This window comes from Prenolepis imparis, unplaced genomic scaffold, assembly GCF_030444845.1.
Source record: "Prenolepis imparis isolate NDT839.2.m4 unplaced genomic scaffold, iyPreImpa1.0 SCAF_4, whole genome shotgun sequence".
Taxonomy (NCBI): domain Eukaryota; kingdom Metazoa; phylum Arthropoda; class Insecta; order Hymenoptera; family Formicidae; genus Prenolepis; species Prenolepis imparis.
In genome coordinates this window covers 15,704,377-15,731,926 of record NW_028141162.1, presented here as the reverse complement: position 1 = coordinate 15,731,926, position 27,550 = coordinate 15,704,377, and the positions used below count along the sequence as shown (strand labels likewise).

General features: G+C 34.5%; 1 protein-coding gene across 1 annotated transcript in view; it reads left to right on the top strand.

Annotated features, from left to right (window-relative positions):
- LOC145935545 (alkaline phosphatase) overlaps window positions 1-25,040 on the top strand; it is a 182,000-nt gene extending 156,960 nt beyond the window's left edge. Inside the window, exons 8-9 of the mRNA XM_083037007.1 lie at window positions 10,912-11,033; window positions 18,484-25,040. Of these exons, the coding sequence (XP_082893133.1) occupies window positions 10,912-11,033; window positions 18,484-18,894 (533 nt within the window). The 3' untranslated portion in view covers window positions 18,895-25,040. The remainder of the gene's footprint in view (window positions 1-10,911; window positions 11,034-18,483) is intronic.
- Window positions 25,041-27,550: the final 2,510 nt, after the last annotated feature.

Below are 27,550 nucleotides of genomic sequence, written 5' to 3'. Positions count from 1 at the left end.
TTCACCTCACAGAAACGTTTAGAGATTTTATCTCGTTCGCCCTTTCACGTGCGATGATCGGGAGGAGGCTAGTATAGCGCCTAGGTGTTTTGCCTAGTAGTAGCATATGCAAAGTAATTTCTTCCATGTTCTCCGGCGGGGCCATAATCGCGATCGTCAATAAAGCAAGGGATATCTCGTGCTCTTCAGGCATTTCCCTTCGGTATGTTTTCTCTTTGGAGCCATACTCGTAATTGATAAAACGCGCAGGCGAAAATTGAATTATTCGCGCCTTTATCTCGTATATAAAGACGCGCGGAAAAGTTTTTATATTATACAGCAGTCGTAAAAATAGAGCTGCGTGTCGGAAAATTCAAGTCACTCTCCGTCTCTCTCCATTAAAAATCATATTTTACTTACGAAAAGCGATATGTTTCCGGAGAAGACGTCTGGAGAACCGTTTTCTTCTTTTTCTTTTTTTTAAGTGCTTCGTGAGATGGCGAAGAAACGATCGGTCGTAAAAAAAAAGAGAAAGAAATCTTCTCACTTGGATTTTTTTATACACACAATATTTGTCGGTAGACGGAAGATGGAACTGTTTTTTACATCTTCATTGGAAATTCCAGTCGCGCGTATACATACGAGTATATATGTTCCTGGCATATCGCAATTGCAAATATCCCGGGCGAGCTCGACCGAAATGGACGGGTTTCGAATCGCGTGTCATCCATCCGTGGATAATGGTTTCCGCTGCTATAAAAACGAAGCGTTTCCGCAAAATTATGCAAGACTATTATCGAGTGCAACGCAACGCGAGAGTATATTATACACATCAGCGCGTATGTGTATGTGCGCATAACTGCTAGAATAAAACCGCTTTTTACAATTGCGACTTGTGACCGTAAAGAGATTCGTCGCGCGATTCGAGTTCGGTATTTTTCGACGAGACCGGCAGAACAAAATCGCATAACGGCTGATACTTTTAACGGGCCAATTTTCTCTGCACGCAGTCAATCGCGACATTCCAATCTACAATATCAACAATTTTGTCGAATAATTGAAATGCGTCACTCCTGTCATTGGAATCGGCGAACGTGCTCGTTCTTTTTATAAATTCGACAATTTTGCCACCGACACACAGTGAAGGAAATATGTTTGGATACAAAAATCATTATTGTATATTTTTGAGTAAGGATCAAATTCAGTTAAAAATTGATAAGCTTGGGAAAAATAACATTCAAACTTTTTCATCCCGTATGCAATATTTAGAAATATCGCGCGGTGACAGGCACTCTTTATTTAGATAACTGAATCGCAAATTTTTAAATAATATCTATATATAATTTTTAATTTTTCCTTTCCTGGATTTGTGCAAAATAAACAAAGTATTATTATTCAAATAATTTTATATATAAATTGATATATTTACTATTATTAATTTATCATCTCCAATAATATCTAATAACATCTTTAAATATAACATTTTCATAAATTATATTATGATTTATGGACAATAAAATATATATAAAATATATATGTAATATTTTTTTGATGAATTTAAAGACATATATTGACGATTTATTTAATCAAAATTAAATCTATTGGGGAATTCATATATGTATTATATATATCCGATTAGTCGCACAAAAAAGAATATATTTGATTAGTTAGTTTAATTTAAATCTTTAATTTTTTCTCTATTAAACAAGGCTTTAAATAAATTCAAATTTATTATTGTCTGTGATAAAATACAAGCTCGCGCGCGTAATTATCCGATACTAATCGAATTCATGATTACATTGCCGCCAAGCGGCTTGATTTCCATTGATTTATCCAACTCGCGCATCAGTACAGGATTCGAGATATAATGAAATGGAGTGCGACCAGGGGAAGGAAGGGAGATCTCTTTCAGTGTCTCTTAATTTAATTTACTTGCAAAACCTTCTTGGAATCCGCGAAAAAGTTGTGCAAGATTTAATCCCGCAGTTCTGCATAAAGTCGCAAAATTAGATCCAAAATCAGTAATTGTGTTAACAATCAAATAAGCTGAGTTGCAAAATTTTTTAGAAATTTTAATTGGGCAATTAATATAGAGCGTGATCGATTCTCACATAAAGAATAAAAATGCGAGTACATCGGTTCTGAAAAAGTTTGTAGACTTTGAAAGAGAAATGGCTTTAGATATGAGATATTCTGTACTTTTTGCAATTGTTCTCTCTCTTTGGCTTTCTTTTTTTTGCATATGTTCAAACTAAAATTTATATTAAATAATCTCTACTCGTTTTTTTTATTTTAGAAAGTTGTGGTCTAAGCTTAATTGATCGATGCAACGGTTATACATTTTTTTCTCATATATTTTTATAGAATCCGTCAGATGGGAAAAATGCGTTATCCTCTGGCCATTTCCTATATGGGATTCTAAAACAAATATCGCGTCGTATTTTATGACGTACTTTTACATCTAATCTTTTATATATTTGCGAATACAATAACATCGTATATATTTTCGATGTATATAATTTTTAAAATTAAATTAAAAAAATAATTTGAATAATAATTTTAAAAATATTTTAAAATAATTATTTTTCTCGCGCGCAGAGCGCATCGTTACCTTGATTTTACGGAATATAACTGTTCGGTAAACACTGTCCAAGTTGAATAAGAATTGCAGTTCGACGAAGTAATCAGACAAACGAGGTGCTCGGCGTGAGAATGGCTGATGTACCCGATGTATACCGAAGCAGGAAATAAACGCAAGTTCTTAGGGACTTGCAAAACTCGCCCGCAGCGTATCCGCATTCGGGCGAGATGGTTAAACTCGTTTATGTGGGACAGCAAGTGGAGCAAGAAAATTTTCAGTTACTCGCTTTTCGTTCCTCTGCAAGCGAAGCAGCTCTCATTTAAATGTCCGAGCTGCATTGAAATTATTCGTACTTCTCGCTATATTAATTAGCTCGAAGAGAGAAAACTATGTAACAAACTTTATAAATATTCCTTAGAAGATTAACGTTTATATTTGCGTATATAGGCATTTTTTTAGACAAAAGATTTTCGATATATCGATATACATATATCATGAAATCGCGAAAGAGATGTAATTGAGAGAATGCAATAATTTTTTAATTATAAAATATGATAGATGTCAGCGATTTTTCGGTGACTTTTATATGAAATATTTTCATTCCCATTTTCTCTAATGATTTTTAAAGCAATTGCAAGTTTTATGATTGTGTTTTTACTAAGATTAGACTAATAAAATTAATGAAACAAAGAATTGAATAATTTAATATTCTAAAATTTTGACAGATGATTTCTCTCTAACGTCAATTTAATATTATGATAAAACAAATTAATTTATCGTAATATTATCACACTTTATTTTAATATCTAAAGAAAATCTTTTCACACTGAGAGACGTTATTGTCAAGATCGCCATCCTCGTGAAAAAGTATAAGCTTGAGATGTCTCCAATACGGTTTGAATGAAACGAGCGCGGTCATTCGAAGTTTTTTTAGACAAAATATTTTCGATATATCGATATATATCGTGAAATTGCGAAAGAGATATAATTGAGAGAATGCAATAATTTTTCAATTATAAAATATGATAGATGTCAGCGAGTTTTCGGTGACTTTATACGAAATTTTTTCATTCCCATTTTCTCTAATGATTTTTAAAGCAATTGCAAGTTTTATGATTGTGTTTTTACTAAGATTAGACTAATAAAATTAATGAAACAAAGAATTGAATAATTTAATATTCTAAAATTTTGACAGATGATTTCTCTCTAACGTCAATTTAATATTATGATAAAACAAATTAATTTATCGTAATATTATCACACTTTATTTTAATATCTAAAGAAAATCTTTTCACACTGAGAGACGTTATTGTCAAGATCGCCATCCTCGTGAAAAAGTATAAGCTTGAGATGTCTCCAATGCGGTTTGAATGAAACGAGCGCGGTCATTCGAAGTTCAACAAAAGCGTCACCACTTGCGTATGTATCACCGGTTTTAGAGTCCTATACAGAGAGTGGCCATAGGATGGCGCCATTTCTTCCTGCCGGGGGATCCTATAGAATATCTCGGAAAGAGATTTATGATCCGATCGTCGCGCATCAATCAATTAAGCTTAAACCACAATTTTTCAAAACGGAAATATAGGGGGATTATTTAATTTTAATTTAATTTAAAATGTCACATAAAGAAAGAAAGAGAGAGAGAGAGAGAGAGAGAGAGACAGAACAGTTGCACATATGATACAGAATATCTCGCGTCTAAAATCATTCCATTTCCAGTCTGTGGATCTTTCCAGAGATGCAGACCCCGTGTGTTCGCATTAATGTGATTTGCAGCACAATGTTTGACCGCAATAATTTCCGCGTGACCTTTTAACAAAGCTTGTATAATCCTTCTGCCCTTTAATTCCGGATATTTGAACACATGTTGCGCACATTTATCCAAAGATTCTCGCAACTGCTATCTATGCATTGCAGCTGGCGTAAGCCATTAAAGTAGTCTCATTAAAACTTAATAAGTATCATAAAACACAAGAACGGAACCAATTATTCCATTGAATTCTTTGATGAACGTTTTTCTTTTACAATAAAATCCTTCAATATGTGTAAGTTCTTGGTTGGATGTGAAGATAAATAAAATGTTAAATATATACGAGTAATGAACGCAAAAACGTGAAAGAAATCAGCGCTGCGCAAAAATTTCTTGAAAACGCGAAATTAAAACCCCTTTGAAATCTTTTTATGGAAATTAATGAAACACCGGCTCTCTCCTAATTGCTTTTAGATATGCAAGAGTAAAAGATCCTCAGTATTCCAGATACATTATTTTATGCTAAATAAGAATAAAGATGTAAAATAAAGTGTAACAGAAAGATACACATGAAAATATGTTTTTTATCCAATTTTTTAAATTTTGTTGAAAAATGGCACAGTATAAAAGACATTAAAATAGACATGCAAACTTGCAGTTTGCGCGAATATACAGGCAACACAGCATATAAAGTATTCTTTTGAAGTAAAAGCTTTTCGCAAAGCTCTTGGCGAGATAGTTAACGTCTTAATGCTTTCACGAAGAGCATCGCGACGTGAAGCTTCTAATGAGCACATAACGTATATAAAGTGAAATCTGGCGAGTTTATTTACGACCTGCCTCGCCGTGGAGTCATTGAAAATCACGAGCGCGAATGCAAAAGCAACAGGAAAAGCGAAAAGCAACACAGCAGCGTCTCAGCTGCGTTTGATTAAAGATCTTGGTGCAACATTCGACTGATTATAACTAGCTGCGCACTCCGGTACAGCCTATTACGAGTAAAATGCAATTACGAAGGGCCGTAATATACTCTATATACTGTATATCCCGGTGCACGAGAATATTATTCAATTGAAATATGGAAATAATGATGCAACTCTTTCTCAAATGTTTGATCGTGAATTTATTACACTTGGAATAAAAGTCTCGCGCGAACGAATCTGCGGACGGATTCACTCGAGGACAGATGAAAACTGCGCCGCGATTAATTCCCTAAGAGCTACGACGGGACTTGCTTGCCATCTCGAGCGGAAGAGTGCCTCTTCTTCCTTATGCCAATCGCCATTGACTGCCCGGTATCCCGTAGAAATGGGTCAGAGCGAGGAGCAACGGCCGGGCAATCCGGGGAGTGCGTTTATCTCTATCGCGACAATTTATCACCATAAATTCAGAAGAGTGCGAGGAAGTGGCGTGATGTTTTTCGCGAGGAAAAACGGAGGGGGAGTATCGCGCGTTACTCTAAATGGCACGAAATTCAGTTAAGCGAATCGTGAACTTCTTGGAATACCTCGAATTAGTCGTCTGGCACGTCAGGCCCAGATCGACACGCAGGACATTAAAGCGGAACATTATATATTATGTATATCGCGATACCATCGACATGCGATATTAGCTGGACGAAATTAACTTGGGAATTTGAATTATATATCAGAATTCCCAAAAATTCTACAGCACATGAATATTCATTTAGAAAAACACTTTTAATTTCATAAAGAAGAGAGAATGCCTCAAGAGAGTGATTTGAACGATTGGAATTAAAAATTATTTATTAAAGTATAAGAATTATTAATCTGACGTTTTTAGGTCTGTTCTTTTCAGCTGGCTACACTAGTTCAGAGTTTATCTCTTTTCTTTCAATGGTAGAATAAAAAAGATAAATTCTAAACCAGTACAGCCAGTTCAGCTGAAAAGAACAGACCTTTCGTGTGTGCGCTTTAAGCTATAAATTTAAAAAAATCCTCCAATAATTGCTTTAAATATTTCCGAAAAGTTATTACATTCGAAAAAAAAAAGCAAACGAGAAATGATTGGTTGTAGAACTGATTGGTATATAGTCTAAATAATTCTCACCCCTTTTTTCGTATATCAAAAAAATTGGAAAATACGTGCTTATACACAGAGGGAATTTTCTTTCAGAATTTATCCTGAAAATCATGGTAATCGTAGGACAAGGAAAGAATTTTATGAGAATTTCTTTGATTAATATTTATCACAATAAAAATAATATCTATTACAATAAAATATAAAATATGTTTGATTAATTTTACCATGCAGTTTAGTAAAATTAATCAAACATGTTTTATGTTTTATTGTGATAGATATTATTATTTTTATTGTGATAAATATTAATCAGAGAAATTCTCACAAAATTCTTTCCATACCATATTGTCTATTGTAATGATTACCATGATTTTCAAGGTAAATTTTAAGAGAAAATTCTCTCAGTGTATACGTGATTACGAAACTAATCGAACCGCGTTACAGGAATATTTTAGGGAGTCCTTTGTTGGAATTCGCGAAATGTATATGTAAATCAGTTCAGCTATGTCCTGTCGGACCTATCGTGCCAGGTCGGGGGTGGAAAGGGGAAAGGGAGACAGGGAGTTCGCGGCACGCAGGAGAGGCCCGCGACCTATTAACTCAGAAATATATAAGATCACGGAAGCATATCACGGAGAGTTGCGGAAAGTTATGCGATAGCGGCCGCTCACGAAGGTGCACACGGCTTCTCCGAGTGGAAGTTAAATTATACGGTGGATCCTCGACTTTTGTGTGTTGGCGGGACTATGAGAATTCTTTTATGTGCGAATTCGGCGATATCGCCGACTTTTACGTGATCACGTGAACTGAAACGCGGATAGAGATTCCTATCTCGGGCACTCGATTTCTTGTAACGTTCGTTACGAACATTTTTATAAATGCAGACTTGCTCTCGCGATTAGCTGAGATTTATTTCTCTCTGCTGCGAGACGCAAAATGCGCCTCACAGCTCCGTGAATGCGATTATGATTTTATAGATGCTGTAAATTGATTCGATTCTTCGTTATTATTTATTGGTAATATTCTTTTAGCTATACTCGTATAATCTATACATAAGAAATTTATTCGCAAAATTGAATTTTTTTATTGGCAGACTTAAATATTTCATTAAAATAAAAATAATTCGGTGCAAATAATGATGTATGCAAAGGACATTAAAAATCTATCAATAATAAATATAATGTATTTATAAAATAAGATTACATTATATCTATAGAATAAAATATATTCATATAATTAAATGTATTATATTTAATATATTTAAATTAAATATGTTACATGTATAGAATAAATATAATTTATAGAACTAATATTTTATATTTATAAAATAATTATAATATATTTTTATAAAATAAATATATATCTTTTACACGTTTGTTTGCACCGAGTCATTCTTTATTTTAACTAATTGTAAGTGTTAAGTACAATTACAAAAAATTAAGTTTTTACGAGGAAGTCTTCTCCATCTGCGTCAGCTGTTCATTTATCATCATACATTTTATGTCTCAAAAGCCTCACTTACCGGATTAGATTTGGGCCGAGAGCATATTATTATACAAAAATATCGTCTCCCTTCTTTCTTGCTGAATGTCGAGCCATAACACTGCTATTATCGACGTGCAATTTAGTTCGTACGGCCCATAGCCTCTCGGGCTTGAATTTGCTTTTCGAAATAGCCTATGTGATGGCACGATATACTTCAGAGCATCAATTAATACTTAATGGCACAATATCGCCGCATAATCGGCTCAGCTATATTGCATAAGGCATTACCGTAACAGCGTGGCCTAAAACCGCAATTCGATATCGTTAGGTAGTGGTAGTGGATCCCGTCCAATATGACGTTTCTTTACCAATTAAAGGATCATCCTTGATTGCTCGACGCTCAAGCATCACGTTTGATAGTCGTCGTTAACTTTACTTCACATAATTTTATATAACGCACGATGTGTCGATGAAACATCGCATTCTTCGTGGCATTCTCAAGTACCAAGAAACTCACTATGTAAACGAGCGGGGTAAAAAATTTATGCCTTTCGCGAGCAGAACTTCACCGTGATATTATGTCTCGCTGCCATTTTCATTAAACATTTAAGTGAACCGATCTCGAGCTTGATTAATTTGTCAAATTGAAGATCACGCGATTTCGAATAATTTACTTGTGCTTTTTTCTCAGCCACGCTACGTGTTAATTACAACATGCTCTGTATTTTAAAATTGGAACAGAAGCAACGTTTATATCGCATCGATTAATTGATATTTTTCCCTGTTCGCTTGAAACGTTGCGTAGCAAACATCGCGATAACATAAATGCGAATGCAAACAAAACTATTTACGACAATTTCCGTCCCGTTAACCGCTTTATCAAGTTAATCTTGTAAATAAACCGTGTTGATTCCGCGGATTTGATAGACACACAGAGCTCGTTTTTATTTATGCAATCGCCATACTATATTCTTCGTGTATTTTTCGAGCCCGGCTTCGGGCTCGAGAACTTTGCCGGGACTTATCTATATCGATGAAAATCGTTTCGCGCATCTCGAGAGTCACGCTCGCACGTATACACCCACTTATCCCGGCACGAGTTTACTTTACCAGGTCTCTAGGGGTAGACTGCAGGATATTACTTTGCCGACTTCGTGATCCTATATCTCCCCCTTCCAGTTGTACAAGTGTAATTCGCGAGTTCCAGCCCCGAAAGGAACGCAAAGCTTCATTTCGTTCCGGACGCGCTGTCAGGACGGCTTGATGTAAGCGGCGCATTTCGCTATCCTGACGTGGGGCATTACACGTCAGGTCGGACGTTACAGATGGGCAATTAAAGTGTTACAACCTACCCCCCGTGAAGTGCTTAGCACCGGCGGAATGCGCCGCTGTTTACTGTAACGAGGGGCATCTTTTCTTTTCACGCATAATTCAAAGGCCTTATCAGCGAGCTACTTGAGCTCGATCGATGCTGAAGCAAAAAAGTCCAATTAAGTATTTCAGATCCTTATGAATTGACTCTATTATAACAATAATTTTCAAGAATTTTTGTCTTTATGAATTAAAAATTATTAAATTCTTGTTGTGTGTGTTTTAGAAACAATCAAATCCCAGCTAAAATATTCTTATTTAAATTTACAGGCAAGTAAGACTCAGATGCGGATGTCAGTGTATCAGATTCAAGGAATAATTAATTTTTTGTTGTGCACAGGATATTAATTTTCCTTAGTACGATACCAAGAAATTAAATAAATCTCAATTTCCTTCTAAAGAGGTTTATTAAAAATAAAATCTTAAATTGGAATTTATTTAGTTTCTTTAAAAAGAATTAATTTCTTTTGTTGAAACTTGTAATTTATCGTGTACAGAACACTAATTTTTTTGGTACGATATCAAAAAATTAAATAAATCTCAAATTTTAATGAAAAATTAATTCTTCCTTGAAGCTGACATACTGACATCTGCGTCTGACTCTTATTTTCCTGTTAAATTGAAATATGAATTTCACACGAAGAGCCTAAAGTTGTCAAAATATTCTTTTTGATACTTTTTAAATATTACCTCTCTAAAAGCCGTAACGGGGAGAAAAATACGATCAGCTTGTCGAGATTAAAGTTAAGGGACAATTAACAAATAGATTGACAAACCATTACGAATAATTTCCTTTCGCAGACGTCTCGCGTTATTTCTAGTTACCAAGATACTAAACGGCACGCGAAACGATGTAGGTGTATATCCGCATCAGTGAGGAATCATGGCGTGCAGCGGCAACAAACGTGCAATTACTCGAAGAAACAAGGAGGTATATGTTTCGGTCTATCGGGCGTAAAATGCGAGAGCAAGTTTAAAGAGAAGCGGCAGAGCGACTGTCCCCGATTAGAGTGAAACGCCGCGCAAATAAACGGTCGAATTATACATTGTTAAACGACGGACTGAAAGCTGAAACCGGCATTCGCGGACGTGGTTGGTGGTGGTGGTCTATTTTTTGAAGGTGGCTCTCTTACTGGAGAGGAAGAAAAAGCACCTTGAATAAAACATATCTACCGGCGGGCATGTCTCAGAGTCTCTCGACTCATCCCTTTGCCTTATATAGTCTCTCTCTACATCTTCTTTTCTCTTTGCTTTCTTTTTTTCCTTTTTTTTTTGGATTCTGATATTTTACGGGCGTTAAAAACGTCCTTAGCGCGCAAGATCATTCGGACCGTATCGCGTAATAGGATAAGAGAAACCGTGGCGGTAATAAGGTAAACGCGTTGCGAGAAACTTCTGTAATGAAGTTTACCATCGCGGACGAGGAAACCAGGTGGCCGAAAGTGTCACAGTCATCGTGCCGTATTTATATTTAACGCATTTGATTTTCTTTATAAGCAGGGAAACTCGAACTCGCTTAAACGAAATGAAATTTAATTGAATTAGATCGATAAATCAACCGAGTGATGGATTGATAAATTTAGAATCGCCACTTATAAGGCTTCCCTCGCATCAAATCGTTGATTTGTCGAAACGATTCATCGCTGACAAATAAAATGATAACCCGATTAATTTTTCCTCTCTTTTTTTTTCTTCTCCCCCTCAGGCTCTGACAGCAAGTTGTCGGACATTGACGGACAGCCCTACACCACGTTGCTGTACAGCAACGGCCCGGGTTACACGCAGCCGCGGAATATCCTGCGGGAAGCTGGGAAGGATTCCATTCAGGTAAGGGGCCTCATTCTCATTTCCGTACGCGCGGAAGGAAGGTAGTACGCCGGTGTTTATTGGATCGGAGAATGATCGAGTGGCGAAATCGAGGCCGCGCTCGAAAATCCATCACGTACTATCGCTGTACGGTCGTGAAATATTCCGCCAAACACTTCCGACTCCCTCCCACGAGGATCTTGAAATACCGCTGTTAGATGGTGCGCTGGCAATTTTTAATCTCGCCGTAAAATTAGAAGACAGAGTCCACATCATAGGATATTCGGGTTGAATTTTATTTACAGCGCAAGTTTCAAAAGATATATTTATGTGTGTAAAGATTGTATAATATTCTATATATCAAAATCTATATGACAAAAATTAGCTTTATATACTTAATTGCTCGAAAGAAGGGATTATATATTTTCTGAACTTGATCGCGATAATTACTTTTCTGCCAAAATTAATTTTGCAGTTTTTCTAATTTCTGAGAGATAAAAGTGATTTTTTTAAATAAAATATTTTTAAAGAAAATGAATAATTTACGAAGAGAAATTGCAAGAGCAGGACATGAGACATTTTTTATAAAAAATTTAATATATCTTACCTGGTTTGTTTATTTTTATGTATGTGCTATATTTTATTTATAACTTATATACATATTTTCTATCTATATTTATGTATATACCTGACAATTCTATCTACGCATTTTCCCGTCGTTTATTGATTTAATCTCCTTCGCTGAAAATAGCTTTATGCGAATTCGTATTTATTCTTTCGATTGTACTATGTTACATCACGCGGACGTGTTCTCGGCAGGTATTTTCGTACATAGCGTATATTTACATAAAGATTTGAATTTATATTAATCTGTAAACAAAAATATTTCGCCGCGTATTTTAACAGCTATCCGCAATTTCTCTCGTATAGTTTTATTCCGTTTTGTTTTTACTATCCAAGGGCAGAGGTATCCGGTATATTTACACTACGGATATCATTTGACATCGCTGTGAGTTACGTCGCGAAACGCGGGGTAGATCATTCTGCACTTTTATTCGCGCATCGCTTTACATTATCATACCGAACACGTATGTGCAATAATTTAGTCTCCGACGTGTGGATACAAATAAATTTTATTGTGCAGATCCTGCGCGCATTGTATATAATTATGGTACTTTATATATAAACATAACATACCATACGCATCACTGCAAGATTAATCTTGATTAATAGAGAGTACCATGACATATAAATATGAAATATACAAAATATGTCGAAAGTATATATTTTCTCTTTTTTATAAAGGATTTTATTTTACAGATACTTATCATAATAATTATTTTGAAAGTTTAATTATCAAGATGTTTAATTTATTATTAAGAATTAATTATTCGAAAAAGTTACAAACAAAAATGAATTTTGCCTTTTTCTTAATTTTGTTTATCAACACTAAGAAAGTGCTTATCTAAACGTATCATATATTTTTCATATATTTCCTTTTACAATCAAATTTGTTATCTATTATTATTGTATCCGCGATATTAAAAATCCGTTTCGTCGGGATCACAGAGTAGCAATTCATGCAATCTTCTCGGTCACAATGCTCGAAATGCATTGAGAAAATTCGTTCTGAAGTTATAAGAATATCATCTGGCGGTGACTCTCCAGCATGATTTTATTCAATTCCTCGAAATGTCCCGTCGGAGTGAATCGTCATAAACGGTAAGTGGCCCGGGAAGAAACTGATTAAAATCTGGATGGCTATTAGGACGATAAATTACGTCGACCTTCCTCTCTCTCTTCGCCAACGATCGTATAGATTACAAGGATGGGGGACGGAATATTTCGTCACCTTAAGTGATATTGAAGCATAATAGTCAGACATTACAAAAGCTCCAATATAAGATTATGTATTTTTATGACAGAAACAATTTTCAATAAAACATTAAAGATGGATTGTCGAGCTAGAAATTTTGCAGAGTAACATCAATAAATATTCATATCTAAATTAATTGCATTCATATTTATTTTTCTATAAATATATATATTTCCATTAAAAATATATAAAATGAAATTATTCCACACTGCAAATTATTCTAGGAAAAATTATTTGACCCTCTCTAGTGAGAATTTATGTTATAAAATTCTTCCATTTTTTACCTTATTTAGATATTTTAAAATAATAATATTAATATATTAATTGCCATATAAAAATTGAATATTTAGTGACTATTTAGGTCATTACTTGAAAACGTGTTAAGTTGGTGATGTCGGAAGCAGGTAAGGACCAAGTTTTATTAAATATAATCATAATTATTTAATAAATTATAATTATTTAATATAAATTATTTATTTGAAACACGCATTGCAGCGTGATTTATTAGTGGGTCGTTTTACGTATCGTATTTGGGAAATAAGTTTCGCCATAAACTGTGCTTACTTCGCCAATTACATCTGTTAAAACGTATGTAATGCAAGAATTCGATTCCCGTAGCTCGGTCTGGAGAGATGCTTAGGATAATATCGTATAATACTGCTACGACAGTATCGTGCAGCTCCCGTCTCACGTTCGGTTGCATTTCTCCGGACTATTATGTAAAGGCAAATTCTCCCTCGCATAAATCGATATTTCGCGAAACAAGAAGCGGCCGTATTTTACATCGGGAGATTGCTTTCGTTTTACGAGAATGTGATTTACACGATGAATGTCAGATATGCATTAAAGCTGTAAATCTGGATCTACCGAGCGGTATTAGCAGCAAATCTCATGATCATATACGAAGTAAACGCGGTAAACGTGCACGCGATGATGACAAGGTAAACAACAATCAAAATAGTTTATCTCGAGAAGACATGTACAAAATGACAACATTACCATTTATTTCTGTGATCTTTATTTAAACTAATTGAAATGACAAACCAATTTGAAAAAAAAAATTATAAGAGAACATGTAAAATACAATCGTGATATTTGTAAGAGTTTAATTTAAAATTTGTTCCAATTTGAAGCCGGAGAAACTTTATCGGAACAAAAATTGCAATTTAATATACGAGATGATACTGAATCGGCAGCTCAATTAACGATTCGATATTTTTGGCGTCGAAAAGGCGATTTCGAATTTTGCGAAAGAGAACAAATGCGATTCTATCTGCGCTAATTTCGGGTCAATTTTGCAATGAGGTCTCACTATATATATTTTATAAACGTTCTACAAAATTCCCACAGCGCATTTTATATGTACCGATATCGTACAATAAAAAGCAGATAAACGTTATTATTCATCTCAGTAATTTGTGTCAGTAATTACACGCTAGGAGTTAATGCTTGATATCCGGGACGAATTAAATATCATATACCCGAGTCGATATCGAGCCGTTTTAATTTACATTCGATTCTTCCCGTTCGCGCAAAATATGACACGCAAATTAATGAGAGAATTCAGCTTCAGCTGCAATAATTCGCCGCTCGCATTTCTCTTTTCTTTTTCGCTCGCATTATATTATCATACATTCTTGCGTCTTCCTAAAAGTAGTACAAATCTGCTCGGCTGCGCATCGCCGACTTCGTCCGGCTTCGTATGAAATATCCGCCTCTCGCAGATGTCTTAAGGGTAGTTCTCTTCGTGTTCATTGGCGTAGAGTTTTTGCTCGGCGCGAAGCGAATATTCCCTTTTATTTTCTGCCCAGCCAGCCAAGCTTTATCTTGCGATAAAGAAACGGAATGGAATAGAAATTTAAGATCCCGATTTTTCAACATTTTTTTCTTCGAAAAATATAAAAAGTTGTGAATTTTATGCGCGGTTGTTTATATTATTTACTATATTAGTGTTCTCAAATAAAGTATAAATGTAACTCGTAGAAATTGTTTACAAATTAGCTCGTAAACATTGTGTTTATATCGCCGCCCTCTTCTATATTTTGCAGATAAAATAAATATGTGCGAGATAATGGCGAATTAAATAACCAGTCCAATTTGCCGCAGTGCTAAAGGTCCTTTGAGCAAGTCTAACGACTATCGCTATCATTGCTTTTATATCTGATTTTCTTGTTTGTATGCTTTAGTATGAGAGAGAAAAAGAGAGAGAGCACACTCTCTTGGTGTCCGTAGATTTTGTTGCCGGAAATAAAGTCTCGCTCCTCGCGATATCTCGAGCTTATCCGATGGAAACACCGACCTTACGATGTACCACGATGGGGTAGATAACGCTAACCTCTTACGATATTTAACGCTCCTCTCCGACGAGGACTGTAATTCCTTAAGACGCCATCTCCCAGTTACTACGTCTTGTCTCCCGACGTAACCCACCCTAGTATTCCTCGTAAGGACGTTGCCTTACGCAATCATTGCCGCCGGCGGGATTTTTCTCAGGGGAGGATGCGTGGAACGAACGCTGGCGGGATTTTTATTTGCTTATTTGGAACAAACACGGCGGCGACTGCTCTCGCCGTGTTTTAGTATTATTGCCCAGCAACTATCTCGCGGAAAAGGTTCTCTCTTTGGAAAAGAGAGAGGAAAGAGAGAGCTAAACTGCGCTTCTTTTATTTTTACATCTATTATTTGTCTTTTACAGCCATGTGTATTTATATGTCTTTACAAATTGTAGCTATAGATAAAGCAACGCGACCGAACTTTACGCTATTCTCTCGAAATTTCGGCTCGAATGTAGTGCATTTTTTTCTCCAGAAATGCCGAGAGTATCTATGGCGATACTTGTAGAATTTATATTTCGATTAGTGAACATTTTTTCGTAAATAATTAAAAATTTTTAATTAGTAAAACTTTAAATTCTTTAATAATTTGCTTCCGATCTCAACTAAATTTCGACATCTGAAAGGAAGTATAAATGTTAAATATGAAATATATCTAAATCATGATTTATATTGTTATTTTAGTTGCGGATATACATAGAAGCATCAATTATTATATATATATATATATATATATATATATATATAAAATTATAATATAATGATAATATAATATATTATATAATATAATATATATAATATATATTATAATATAATAATAATAATAATAATAATAATCAATGTTTCTACATCTTTCATTTTATTATATCATATAATTTTACATAATTTATATAATAAATTTTGTACAAAGAAGAAAGAAGAATAATGGTGTATTTATTTTACTGAAAGTGTGACGCAAAGATAAAGCTGAAGATGAAACTAATTCGAAAGCTCTCAATGGCGCGACGCCTATGAACGCATTATAGATCAGTTTCAATCAAACTTGACTATACCCTTCGTCGCGACGAGAATTTCGCTCTCGCGTATCTCGAATACCGATAAGTTCGTAGAGAGAAAGTAAATAAGAAAGAGGATAAAATATATTATCGTCGCCAACCCCTAACCGCGTCCTCTACATTCGTTGTCTCTCCTAAAGGCGTGCTACAGACCATCGTTCCCACTCTCATTGTGCAAAACCACCTTCTTCCTTTCGGGTCGACCGCATCACGGGACATCCCCTCCTTCCCTGACCTTTCATCCGATTGTCGAAGCGAGATCGCGGCAAAGGGTTTACGGTGTCCCCGACGAAAAGGGGAAATATTGTGAGAGAATTCTGCTGCAGCAACGCGTCTCATTTGAGTCGCGCAGCGGAACCGCTGGCTAAATGCAATGCGGAAAAGACTTGGAGTGGCGTAGTTGAAGCTCTCGGTGCTCTTTCTCTCGCGAACCGGGTTATTTTAATTTTATTCTCATTTTAATTTCATCCTTCTTTAATTCTAAATGAGCCGTTTCCGTTAGAAGCGGTACAAGTTTAAAGCAATATGCGTTTTGTTGAGAAAAAAAAACAATATTTATCGCCGGTCTTTACTGATACTCGAACGGGCTGCGTGTAAGAAACGTAAAAGATAAATATAATAGTGAAAATAATGTAAAATTAAATTGAAGTAGAATAAATAATCTAATGCAACAGCGACGATGTAAATATAAATTAGCGTCGATATTAGACAAAACTTTTTTACAGCAAAGATAGATATACTATTTTCAAAGTAAACTATCTATCGTGTATTACTCGTTTAAATCATGCAAGAAGTGAAGTTTTTTATTCGTTCAGGAAACAATGTTTAATTTCTATTTAAACACCGAGAGAATGCATGACAGCTTCGCTTGAAAAAAATTCTTTTCATGGAAATAAATTTAAAAATGGATACTTAATCAAGGCTTGTCTCGTATGTTTCTTTTTTTAATTTGCTTAATCGTGCACAATAGGACGGTCTTTATTGATTTTAGCATACGAGACTCTATCACATAGTTTTTTTCATTTTATTTTACGAGTTATAAACTATGTACGTATAAATAAAGAAAACATATATTTTTATATATTTTTAGGAAATAACTTTTATATGCACGCATACATATATGTATGTTTCTGCAACAATTTGACGTTCCTCGCTATAAAAAGATAACTTGTTCCAATATAAATGTAAAATACGATGAGAAGTAGAAAATACTGCCGTTTTTTTATTATCGTCATACTCTGTAGATATAACCACAGTTATAAAAGCCTCAGATTCATTAAAAAAATAATGCTTCACTACCCAGCAATCTACAGAATAATACTCTTGGGCGAAATGGAGAACGGTCTTTAACACTCCTTTAAGACATTTAAGACAACATTTTTTTCCGCCACAAGTATTGCGCGCATCAAGATATATACCCATAAAAAATATGCTTATATCTTTAACGAGAATGTTTTATTGCTCTCATTAGAATAAAAATTCGAGAATTCTCGCATATATTTTTCTCATCTTTCTGTATGATATTCAGTAATATTTAATATAATTTTTTTGGCTTTATTACATTCACTCTTACGCAAGAACAAAAATAAAAAAATATAATTAATAAAAATAGTAAAAATATAATTTTAATTAAATAAATGTTTTAATTTAAATAAATGTAACAAATATAATTTTCGGTCGCATCTTAAATTAAATTAAATATGATTTATTCTCATTTTTCTTTAAATATCCAAGAATTGTTAAATACACTGAGAGAATTTTCTCTTAGAATTTATGCTGAAAATCATGGTAATCGTGAGACAATATGGTATGGAAATTTTTTATGAAAATTTCTCTGATTAATATTTATTGTTTAGTAAAATTAATCAAACATGTTTTATATTTTATTGTGATAAATATATTAATTAGAGAAATTTTCATAAAATTCTTTCCCTATCATATTATCCCACGATTACCATGATTTTCAGGGTAAATTCTAAGAGAAAATTCTCTCAGCGTACCATTTTCATCTATCAAGCGCGAATCAACACGACTCTTATCGGTCCTCGCGTGTCACGTCTATTACAGCGCTCTAGGCGATTTTTAAGCCGACGTTCCTTAGGCAAGGAAGAGACGCCCCGGAAACCCGGTGCACAACAATCTTCCCTCCCGGCTCTCGATTCAGGTAGTACCTACAATAATCGCACTTCACGACTATATAATTACAGACGGCGGGTGTGCCGAGGGCGTGGGCGACGCACGGGGGCGAGGACGTGCCGGTGTTCGCCATCGGTCCCTTGGCGAGCGCCCTGTTCTCCGGTAGCATCGACCAGAGCTACATCCCGCACGCGATCGCCTACGCCGCCTGCCTGGCCCATCACGCCAGCCGTTGCTCACGGGATCTTGCGGGCGGCAACGCCAGCGACACAATGAGCGCCGCGCCGATAAGCTGTCCCTCGGCGGAGCCCAACAGCGCGGCGATATCCAGCGACGTGATGAATGACCAGGCGCGAAATCAGCCCACGAAATCCGCCGGTCCACCTTGTTGTTCCTCGCTGGCCGCCCCGTTGCTGCTGCTGTTGATGCTGCTGCCCCCCGTTCTGCCGATTCTCCGGTATCCCTTCGAAAGGACGAGTTAATGCGCCCCCTCTTCCGCGTGTCCGAGAGTGTGAGGTATATGTACCGGACGGTGGAGAAGCCACCCAAGTACCGGGGGTGCCCTGATGCGGTAATAAACGGTCGATTGAGCGACCGCAGTGTAAATTTGACGGGACGGGAACGACGGGACGAGAGTGGCCGAGTTTCGAGGGCAAGTGTTATCGCTGGTGAACCGTTAAACATATCGTTTGCGCCGGTTTGCGATTACGTTGACGAAAGTCACCGGGAGTTTGTTTGTTGGCGCAACCAGCAAGATACGCGTGTGAGTTTTCGGTAAAGAGCGAGGACCTAATATAAGCCGCGATTCCCCTCGCGACGAGATCTTCGTCGTGAAGAGAATGAAAGCGTATCTGCATTTCCCGTGAGATTCGAATCGGTTGACGGATCGACTTGAAGGATCGGATGTTCGGACGAGAAAATCGATGCGCGACGTTGATGAGAGAGCTAAAACGTCACCCGGGAGGACGGTTATCATTCCTAAAATCCCTCGTGTATTTTCAGCCTCGGTGTCTGCCTCTCGGGACACAAGGAACGCGCGATTACTTGTATTATACTTCACGCAAGTTTAATTGATACACGTTCTTCTTTGAGGTCACCTAAAGATTCTACAAACTTTCCGCTAATGACTGAAACTCCTCCAATGAAAAGCTTTGATAAGTAGGCAGGAAGCGAAGCTTCTTGCTCACATTATTTCAAGATTTTCAGAGATTTTATATCTGTGATTTATATTTTTTTATATACTTTAAACATTTCCATTTTGTACTGATTAATTAATCATACTTGGTATATGAAATATTTTTCTTTTATGTTATTCTTTCTGAAAAAGATAATTCTTGCACGAGAAGATTAATCACCAAATATAATGACCCGATATTGATCGACTCTGCGAAATATCTCGAAATTATTACTCTTTGTAGTTTTGAACTTTTTGATCAATTTAAAAATTAATATTTCGTAATAAAAATTTATTAAAATCATCTGTTAAAAAGAGTAAAAAATTTACGTGAAATTAAACACTTTTTTTTCAAAGAATAATTATATTATGAAATTTATGAACTTTATAAAGTTAATTTTATAAAATTTACTTGAGATTCTTATCAAATTAAATGATGCAACACTCTTGGCATTCTTGGCGTGTATTTGGTTAAAAAAGGAATAAAATTGATCTTGATCTGTAATTAATTAAAGAATTTGGAAATAAAAAATGGTTGTCTTGTATATTTATCTGTCTCTCGAGCACAGAGTTACATAATTTTCAAAAAAATATATTTCTGCCAGGAGGTAATATTTATTACAACGAACCGAGTGATAACGCGACCTCACCGATCCGATAAACTGTCCAACGGACAGACCGTAATACATAAAGTATTACTCTCGAATTTTTGGGGAGTTTAAGGTAAATCATAAATAAAATATAAAATGTAAATATATAAAGCAGACAATGTGTATAAATATCTCGAGACGTGCGTGCCCTCGCATCGAATCGTGTAAAAATTACAGATATAGTGTTTAATCACCGAATCGAGCGGACTCTTCGCCTCAGAGCGCATTGACATTCCCCGATTCTCGTCTGTTTAATTTTTGCACTTTGTGCAGATGGTCATTTCTAATCGGATGAAAAAGAGAGGTATTTATAATCGATCGATCTTCGACAAATTTTATTTTCGGACCGTGCGATTGGAAAGGAAAGACGACGCGAATGAATTTTTCCTTACGTCTGACTATACTTGACTTGTACTACTTTCATTCCGAGCCTCTCGTAACAGAGATTAGTTTGGGACTATTCTTAAATTACGTAAGGCTTTTTTTTTATGATTTTCGAGTCTCTCCCTCTTTCCCTCACATAAGGGACCTAAGATTTTCTACGATCTTCCCCTATATCTTATGTAATATTTTATAATTTTACTAATAAGGTTTTTTAAATATTTTAATCCTGTTTTAGAAATAAAGAATTGGTTAAACGTGAGTGATAATTGAATACACTTATTGTACCAATGTAAATCTATTTCCACAAATTATCAAGTAACATTTTCATTATTTTTATAAAATAGTTAAAATTAGTTGATAAAGATGACTAATCAACGAATGAAACTAAAAACTTTTATGATTTTTGGGCGAAAAAAATTTGTATTAAATTTTATCCTATCAGAGGAACATTAAAAAAAATCTGCTTACGTAAAAACTGTTTCAACCCCATCCTCCCCCATGTAAGAAAATTCTAACTCCCTCTCTCCCAAAAGTCTTACATAATTTAGGAATGGTCTCTTTCTAGAAGCAACTTTGTCACGACGGGATTTAGGAAACAGGAATTAGAGAGTCGTGCACTGTTTTACTCAATTAGTCAAAACAAACCGTCGCGAATCTCTCAGATTTGTCCGAACGTTTCGGAAGGGCGAATGTATAATTCAACGATCCCGGCCCGCTTGTCTTTCGAAGCACATTCGTAATGTACAGAGCTTTACACGAGAAAATCGAGATCCGCCGACGCGACGCGACGCGGCGCGCGGGATTCTCATGTATTTGTGACTAGCACCGAGGGAATTGCAGCTGGAAGCTGCAAGAGAGAAAGGTAGTCCCTTTGCCACTCAATTCTCCAGAATTCGTTCTCGCAAGAAATCCTCTCCCCAAGTCCACAGTTTCCATTTTCTACGTTTAATGAGGCGATACGAATTTTATAGAGGCCTTCGTGCGTGTTTTGCGAGCTCGCTCGATTTGCCTTTTTACGTGCTTAATCGCGGCTTTGATTCTCTCGGCCTCTCTGTAAATTGGCGAGCTAATTGCGCCAACGGATCGCTGGTGCTTTAGCTCTTTTCCAGCTGGCGTTAATGATACGCAAAAATAAAACACATATAGCGCTTATCTTGAATGCGAAAAATATTTTGTAAAAACAAAAACGGATACTCGAAAAATATTTCGGAATTCGAGTACGCTTGTGTGTTTATTATTTCACAGAGATTACGCGTAATTCTTAAATCTTCTTAATATTTGGCTCTGGCTCTCAGTTTCGCACGCAAAAAAATATATAGACGAAATGATTGCAATTGTGATCTGTATTATTTTTTTTATTAATTTTTTATCAAACTTTTATTTTAGATCTAATTTTTTTTATTAAAAACATATATCGAATTTTGTATAGGAAGAAATAATAATATATATATTTTTCTAATTTTTTATATTTGATTTTATAATTATTTTATTTTATTTTATTTTTAAAAAGTTAGAATATAATATTTTGTGAATTTTATTTTTATTTCACTTCTACATTGTTCAAATATGATTCATTTTCTACACTCGATTATATAATAAGCATCTTTACAATAGAATTAAGCAAAGATAATTGACAAGATAATTGCAACGAGATGCTATTTTTGTTCCTTCAGCAAATATATGTCGGTGAAAAAAATTGCCAAAATTTTGTAGCAAAAATAGTACGCGTATTTTATTATATTTATCAAGAGATATGACACGCACAATTCGAGCAATATACCTTTATTTCACGGAATTTTCGATTTGTATGCGTTCGCCATCGCTCTTGGAATGTTGAAATCAGTCTCGAACGTTGTAAAAAAATGGAGGCAATATATCTGTTAATAAATGACGGTATCGAGACAGCGAGGATTTTCTTAAACGTCGATAGGTGTTTTGGCATAGTAAATTCGATGTACATCCTTTCAGGACATTGTCGTTCTTATATATATCGCGCATAAAAAGCGGCGAGACGTAAATCTCTCCGTTCGGTTTATAGATGAACACCGTAAAACAGTTATACCGTTTAAGGACAACGACTGACCGAGAAAACAGAGCCCGGAGGAACGAACGGAATTCGCATCCGGGGAGACCGACTTTTGTTATATCCTTGACGCGAACGACGAGAACGCAACGATTACGGTTTTCATGGCTCAGCCATGGGCTTTAATTGCAGAAGCGAACGTGCGCGAAATAAGGAATTATAAGGAACGTTATTAAATCGGAGGTTGTGCGCTGTTTATCCGACGAGATCGGGGGGGGGGGGGGGACCGACTTCGTCGGAATACGAATTGCTGTATTGTTATAAATCATATTTTATACAACCGGTTTGATAAGAGATGACGCTCGCGTTCTTCGTGTATACGATAAGATAATCTTTCCATAAAATGTCAGGACACGCAGTTTCGAGGCTCTCAATTTTCAGAAATTGCGCATCAAGAATGCAAATAGCGAATTCTTACTTTTTGGTGAATTATAAATGAAATTTACTTTACGAAGATCTTAATCCGTGACGTAATGTATTTAAAATTTGTTAAAAGATTAATATACGCATTTAATTATATTTTTGATAAAAAAAAAATGATTTCAATTTTCGCTCTAAAATGGTTCGGCGCTTTATGAAAAGACTAAATTTTTTTATAAAAAGAAAATAAGTTTTACTGTTCGTCCATCGAAACGCTTTGCTTTCTTTTAATACATATTTCAAGCACATAAATTCCGATTAGCAAGAAAAAATGAGTAAGGCAATGACTGTTTTTCTTAAATTTTCGACATCTTGAATTATTCGATTACTATCTGAATGCAAGATATCGAATAACGAAGATTTGTCGATCGTTGTGTAAAAATTGAATGTGCAAATATTGCGAAGTGATTGTAATGAGCCTGAAAGGATAAAATGCTCCACGAGCAGGATACTACATGGAATGAAGGTACTTGCGAATTACGTTGCATCTTGTTAAATGCTTCGTACAATTCGACGCTAAATACCTCTGACTCGCATTTGCACCGTTTAAAACTAAAGTAGAAGTTTAATCTAGGAAATTACTAACAAGTGCGTATTTTAGTTGCCCTTAGTTGCCTCTAGGCTGTGAGTTGCGAATTACGAATAATTTAAACTTTAAATCGAGGCAGCGCAGAACCGCACTTGATGCAAAATTGTTATAATATGCTACTGTTTTATAGCTGTTTTATAAGCTTTTTAACTTATGCGTGGAATCACAAAAGATTTCAACGGTATCCGACAACAAGAACATACATATTACAGCACAGAGATAATTTTTGTAGAATTAAAAAAAATATTTTTCAGTAATTATTATCTCGCACGAAAATTATAATAATGTTTTATTAATATTTAAGCACCCACACACACGATATAATAATGACGTTGAGAAAATTACTATAATTGCGATATAAAAGTCCTAATTTAAAATATGAATTTACGAATTTAAAATAAATAAGAAAATTCCTTTAGAGCTGTCTATCCCCCCCCCCCTCTCTCTCTCTCTCTCTCTCTCCAAAAAACCTTGCTTAAGAGATATCTAAACATTTTGAATATAACGAAATTATTATTCAAGAAATTATTATCAGATTATAATAAATAAATTAATAATATGTTTTACTCTATTATTATAAAATATAAGAACTTCAAAATTTTAAATTTTCTTTAATGTGATAGCTTTGAATACAAGCTTGACATTTTTTGATGACCGAGCAGTTGGAGAGCTGTAATTGTTTTACATGCTTAAATAATTTTTCTCGTAATGCAGCAGCATTTCCACAAAAACCGTGCACGAACATCATATCTATATATTTATTATTAAAGTAACAATACGAGGCATAATTATATTTAATTTATAAAAGCATTAAATAAACTGAGATATATATATATATATATATATATACAATTTTATTTATCATTCTTAATTATAACTTTAAATGTTGATCTTTTAAGCAAGACATTTGTGGGTATCTCTCCAGCAGAATTTTCTTACTTAAATTAAAGTTCTAAGTTTGTATTTTAAGTTAGAATATGTTTAATTTTGAAACATCCTATGTAATTACAGCGTGTAAATTTCTTTTCTAATTAATAACGTTCTTATTGCCAATTATCAGCGAGTTTGGATTAATCTGAATGAAAAGTAAATGAAAATATATCGATGAATACATTATCACAAATGTATGTTGCATGGTTCAGCATCCAGGCAGAGCTTACACTTTGCTTAGAGCACTTTGCTTTAACGATTGCGATGACTCACGTAAGACCAAATCACGACAAGGAAACGAGAGATACACGACTTCACCAATCTATATATTTCTGTAAAAAAAAACGTCAAACACGAATTATTATGAATGTAATTTACTATAGATATCTGTATACTATTGTTTCATATAAAAAAAAAAAAGAAACCAAACATGTGTGGCTGTGTTGCGCCTCTCTCTCGCTCTCTCTCTCTCTCTCTCTTCACAAATTCCACTTCCTTTTTCCGCGTTTTAATCCTAATGAGAAATAAAGACAAACAAATTTACCTGATGAAATGCAAAACATGCAAATTTATGAAAACAACATTGACTACTTATTAGCATTATTAATTATTGATCGCATTATTCGATTGCATATATGTATAAGTAAGTAGAAGAAATTACATCGTGTTATAATTAAAATAGAGTGTCGTATCGCATAATTTACGATAACAAATTTGTTTCTTAAATCGTGATAATAATAATATTTGTAAAATCATATCTATATCTTATAAGATTTGTGTTTTGATTGCAACAGTATACAAAATACGTTGATTTTTTTTCTATATCACATTGTGATTGTGCGAGGGGTCAAAAGTGAATGTAACGTAGGTTGGCGGCGCAAAGTACTATAAATTTTCCGATATTGTATTATGATTACGCGTGCGGGGCCATTATATTTCGTAAGTGACATATTTGCTCTCAAACATTCCACGAGCGCTCGTAGATCTTTCGTGGTCTTCCGCTAATGCTGCCTAGATGCTATTGGGAGCACTCTATAGATAGCTACCTGCAAAGTTTTAGCGTTACAACGTACGGAATGACCACATCTAAGAGTCTCTTTTCGCAGGTATTTCGGTAGGTGGATAGAAACGATGCGAATAGGTTTAGTTCTGATGGCACTTTTCTTAAATTCTTTGTCAATTCGCATCTCTTTATCAAGAGAAAGCAAAGAAAACATTTTATATTTATAACACAGAATTTTATATAATATATAAAAAAGCAAAAAAAGATATTTATAAGAAGAAAACTTTATATTTATATTTAATAAGATATTTTTTGCACTGCTAAAAATGTGAATCTTTTTTATTATAAATTAAAGATACATGTAACACACTTGTTATACAATTTTGTTTTAATGTTTATGTTTTTAATGTAGTGGTTTTGCTAAAACATAACTGCGAAATTGATTACATTACACATTTTTTAAATGAAATTTATTATTACAAAAACATTATATAATATAAATGACATATTATAATTAACTTGTTAAATTTCTATAAAGGAGAATATTAATGTTTGTAAGTACTAGTATTCAAAATTTAACGAGAAGAGAGAAATATATATTAGCGCAAAGTGGGCAAAGTTTTTTATTTATTCAGTTTATCATAAATAATATCATAAAATAATATGAATGCGAAATATTCAATGAATGTAATTAGATTTATTTTAATTAAATGTAATGAATTCCTCGCAATTTTCAATCCAATAATGACCCCGATAATAAACAGTATATGATACAGATAAACAGTATATGATACAGATAATGACAAATTAATTCTACAATTAAAACACGTGCGAGAAAAATATAATAATGCTTGAATTTATTGTGTTCGGAAACAAGTCAATAACGATGTTAAAAAACAAACTAACGAAGAATAAATTCGAATTGTATAATACAGTTGCATATAATTGCGACTGCAACATAATATATATTTTACGATTCTTACGTCTTCGTTAATAATTCGTTTGCTGCGGAAAAATAATATTTCTCTCCCTTATTTTTCACATCGTGATAAAAATCGTCGATTTCTCTTTTCGTTCTTAATTTTGACGCGAATGCGATCGTAACAATGCGTCGAGAGACCGTAATCATTGCGATTACTAAATAGCATAATAGTTAGGGTCCTCCTCGGGACTTTTGAATGAAAACTGCAAGTGGCAGAGTGGAAGCGAGTCGTCTTGGAGTAACAATCTTCAAATAACGACGTGATACATTAAATCGTAGCGTACTAGCTTTGAAACTTTAGGAATGGCACATTGGAGAGAAACTCGTGTAGCTCACGAGAAATTGCATCCCGTTACATGTCCGCAGCAGAACTTTACACGACTGTAAGCGCGTTAAGCGATTAAACTGCCTCGCGTACGCTCGAGTCAAGAAACGTTTGTTATCCTGGGAAAAGACGTTATCTATATCTAGGATGACCAAAAGATGTTATCCACTTAGAGATGATTGAACGTTCCGAGATTTCTCGAATTTCCCTGTTTTCGATCGAGTACGCCTGAGAAATGTTTTCAGGCTACTATCGATTTCACTATAAATGCGTTTTACATTTATGATTATATGATTAATATTAATAATAATTATTATTTTTATTATTATTTAATATTAATAATAATTATAATATTAATAGATGTAATTTATTAAAATGTGAAATATGCAATAGTATTTTAGCTGGTTTTTTAAAATGCGTCTTATTAGAACGCTTTGATACATTTAAAAAAAGAAAATAATATCGGTAAAGGAAATTAAATATTAATTTTAGAAAACGCGATAATTTTAACCATATATTTTAATTAAATATGAGATATACAATAGCAAATTTAAATATGAGTGAGATTACTAGCGGATCCTGACGTTTGTTTTTCTTT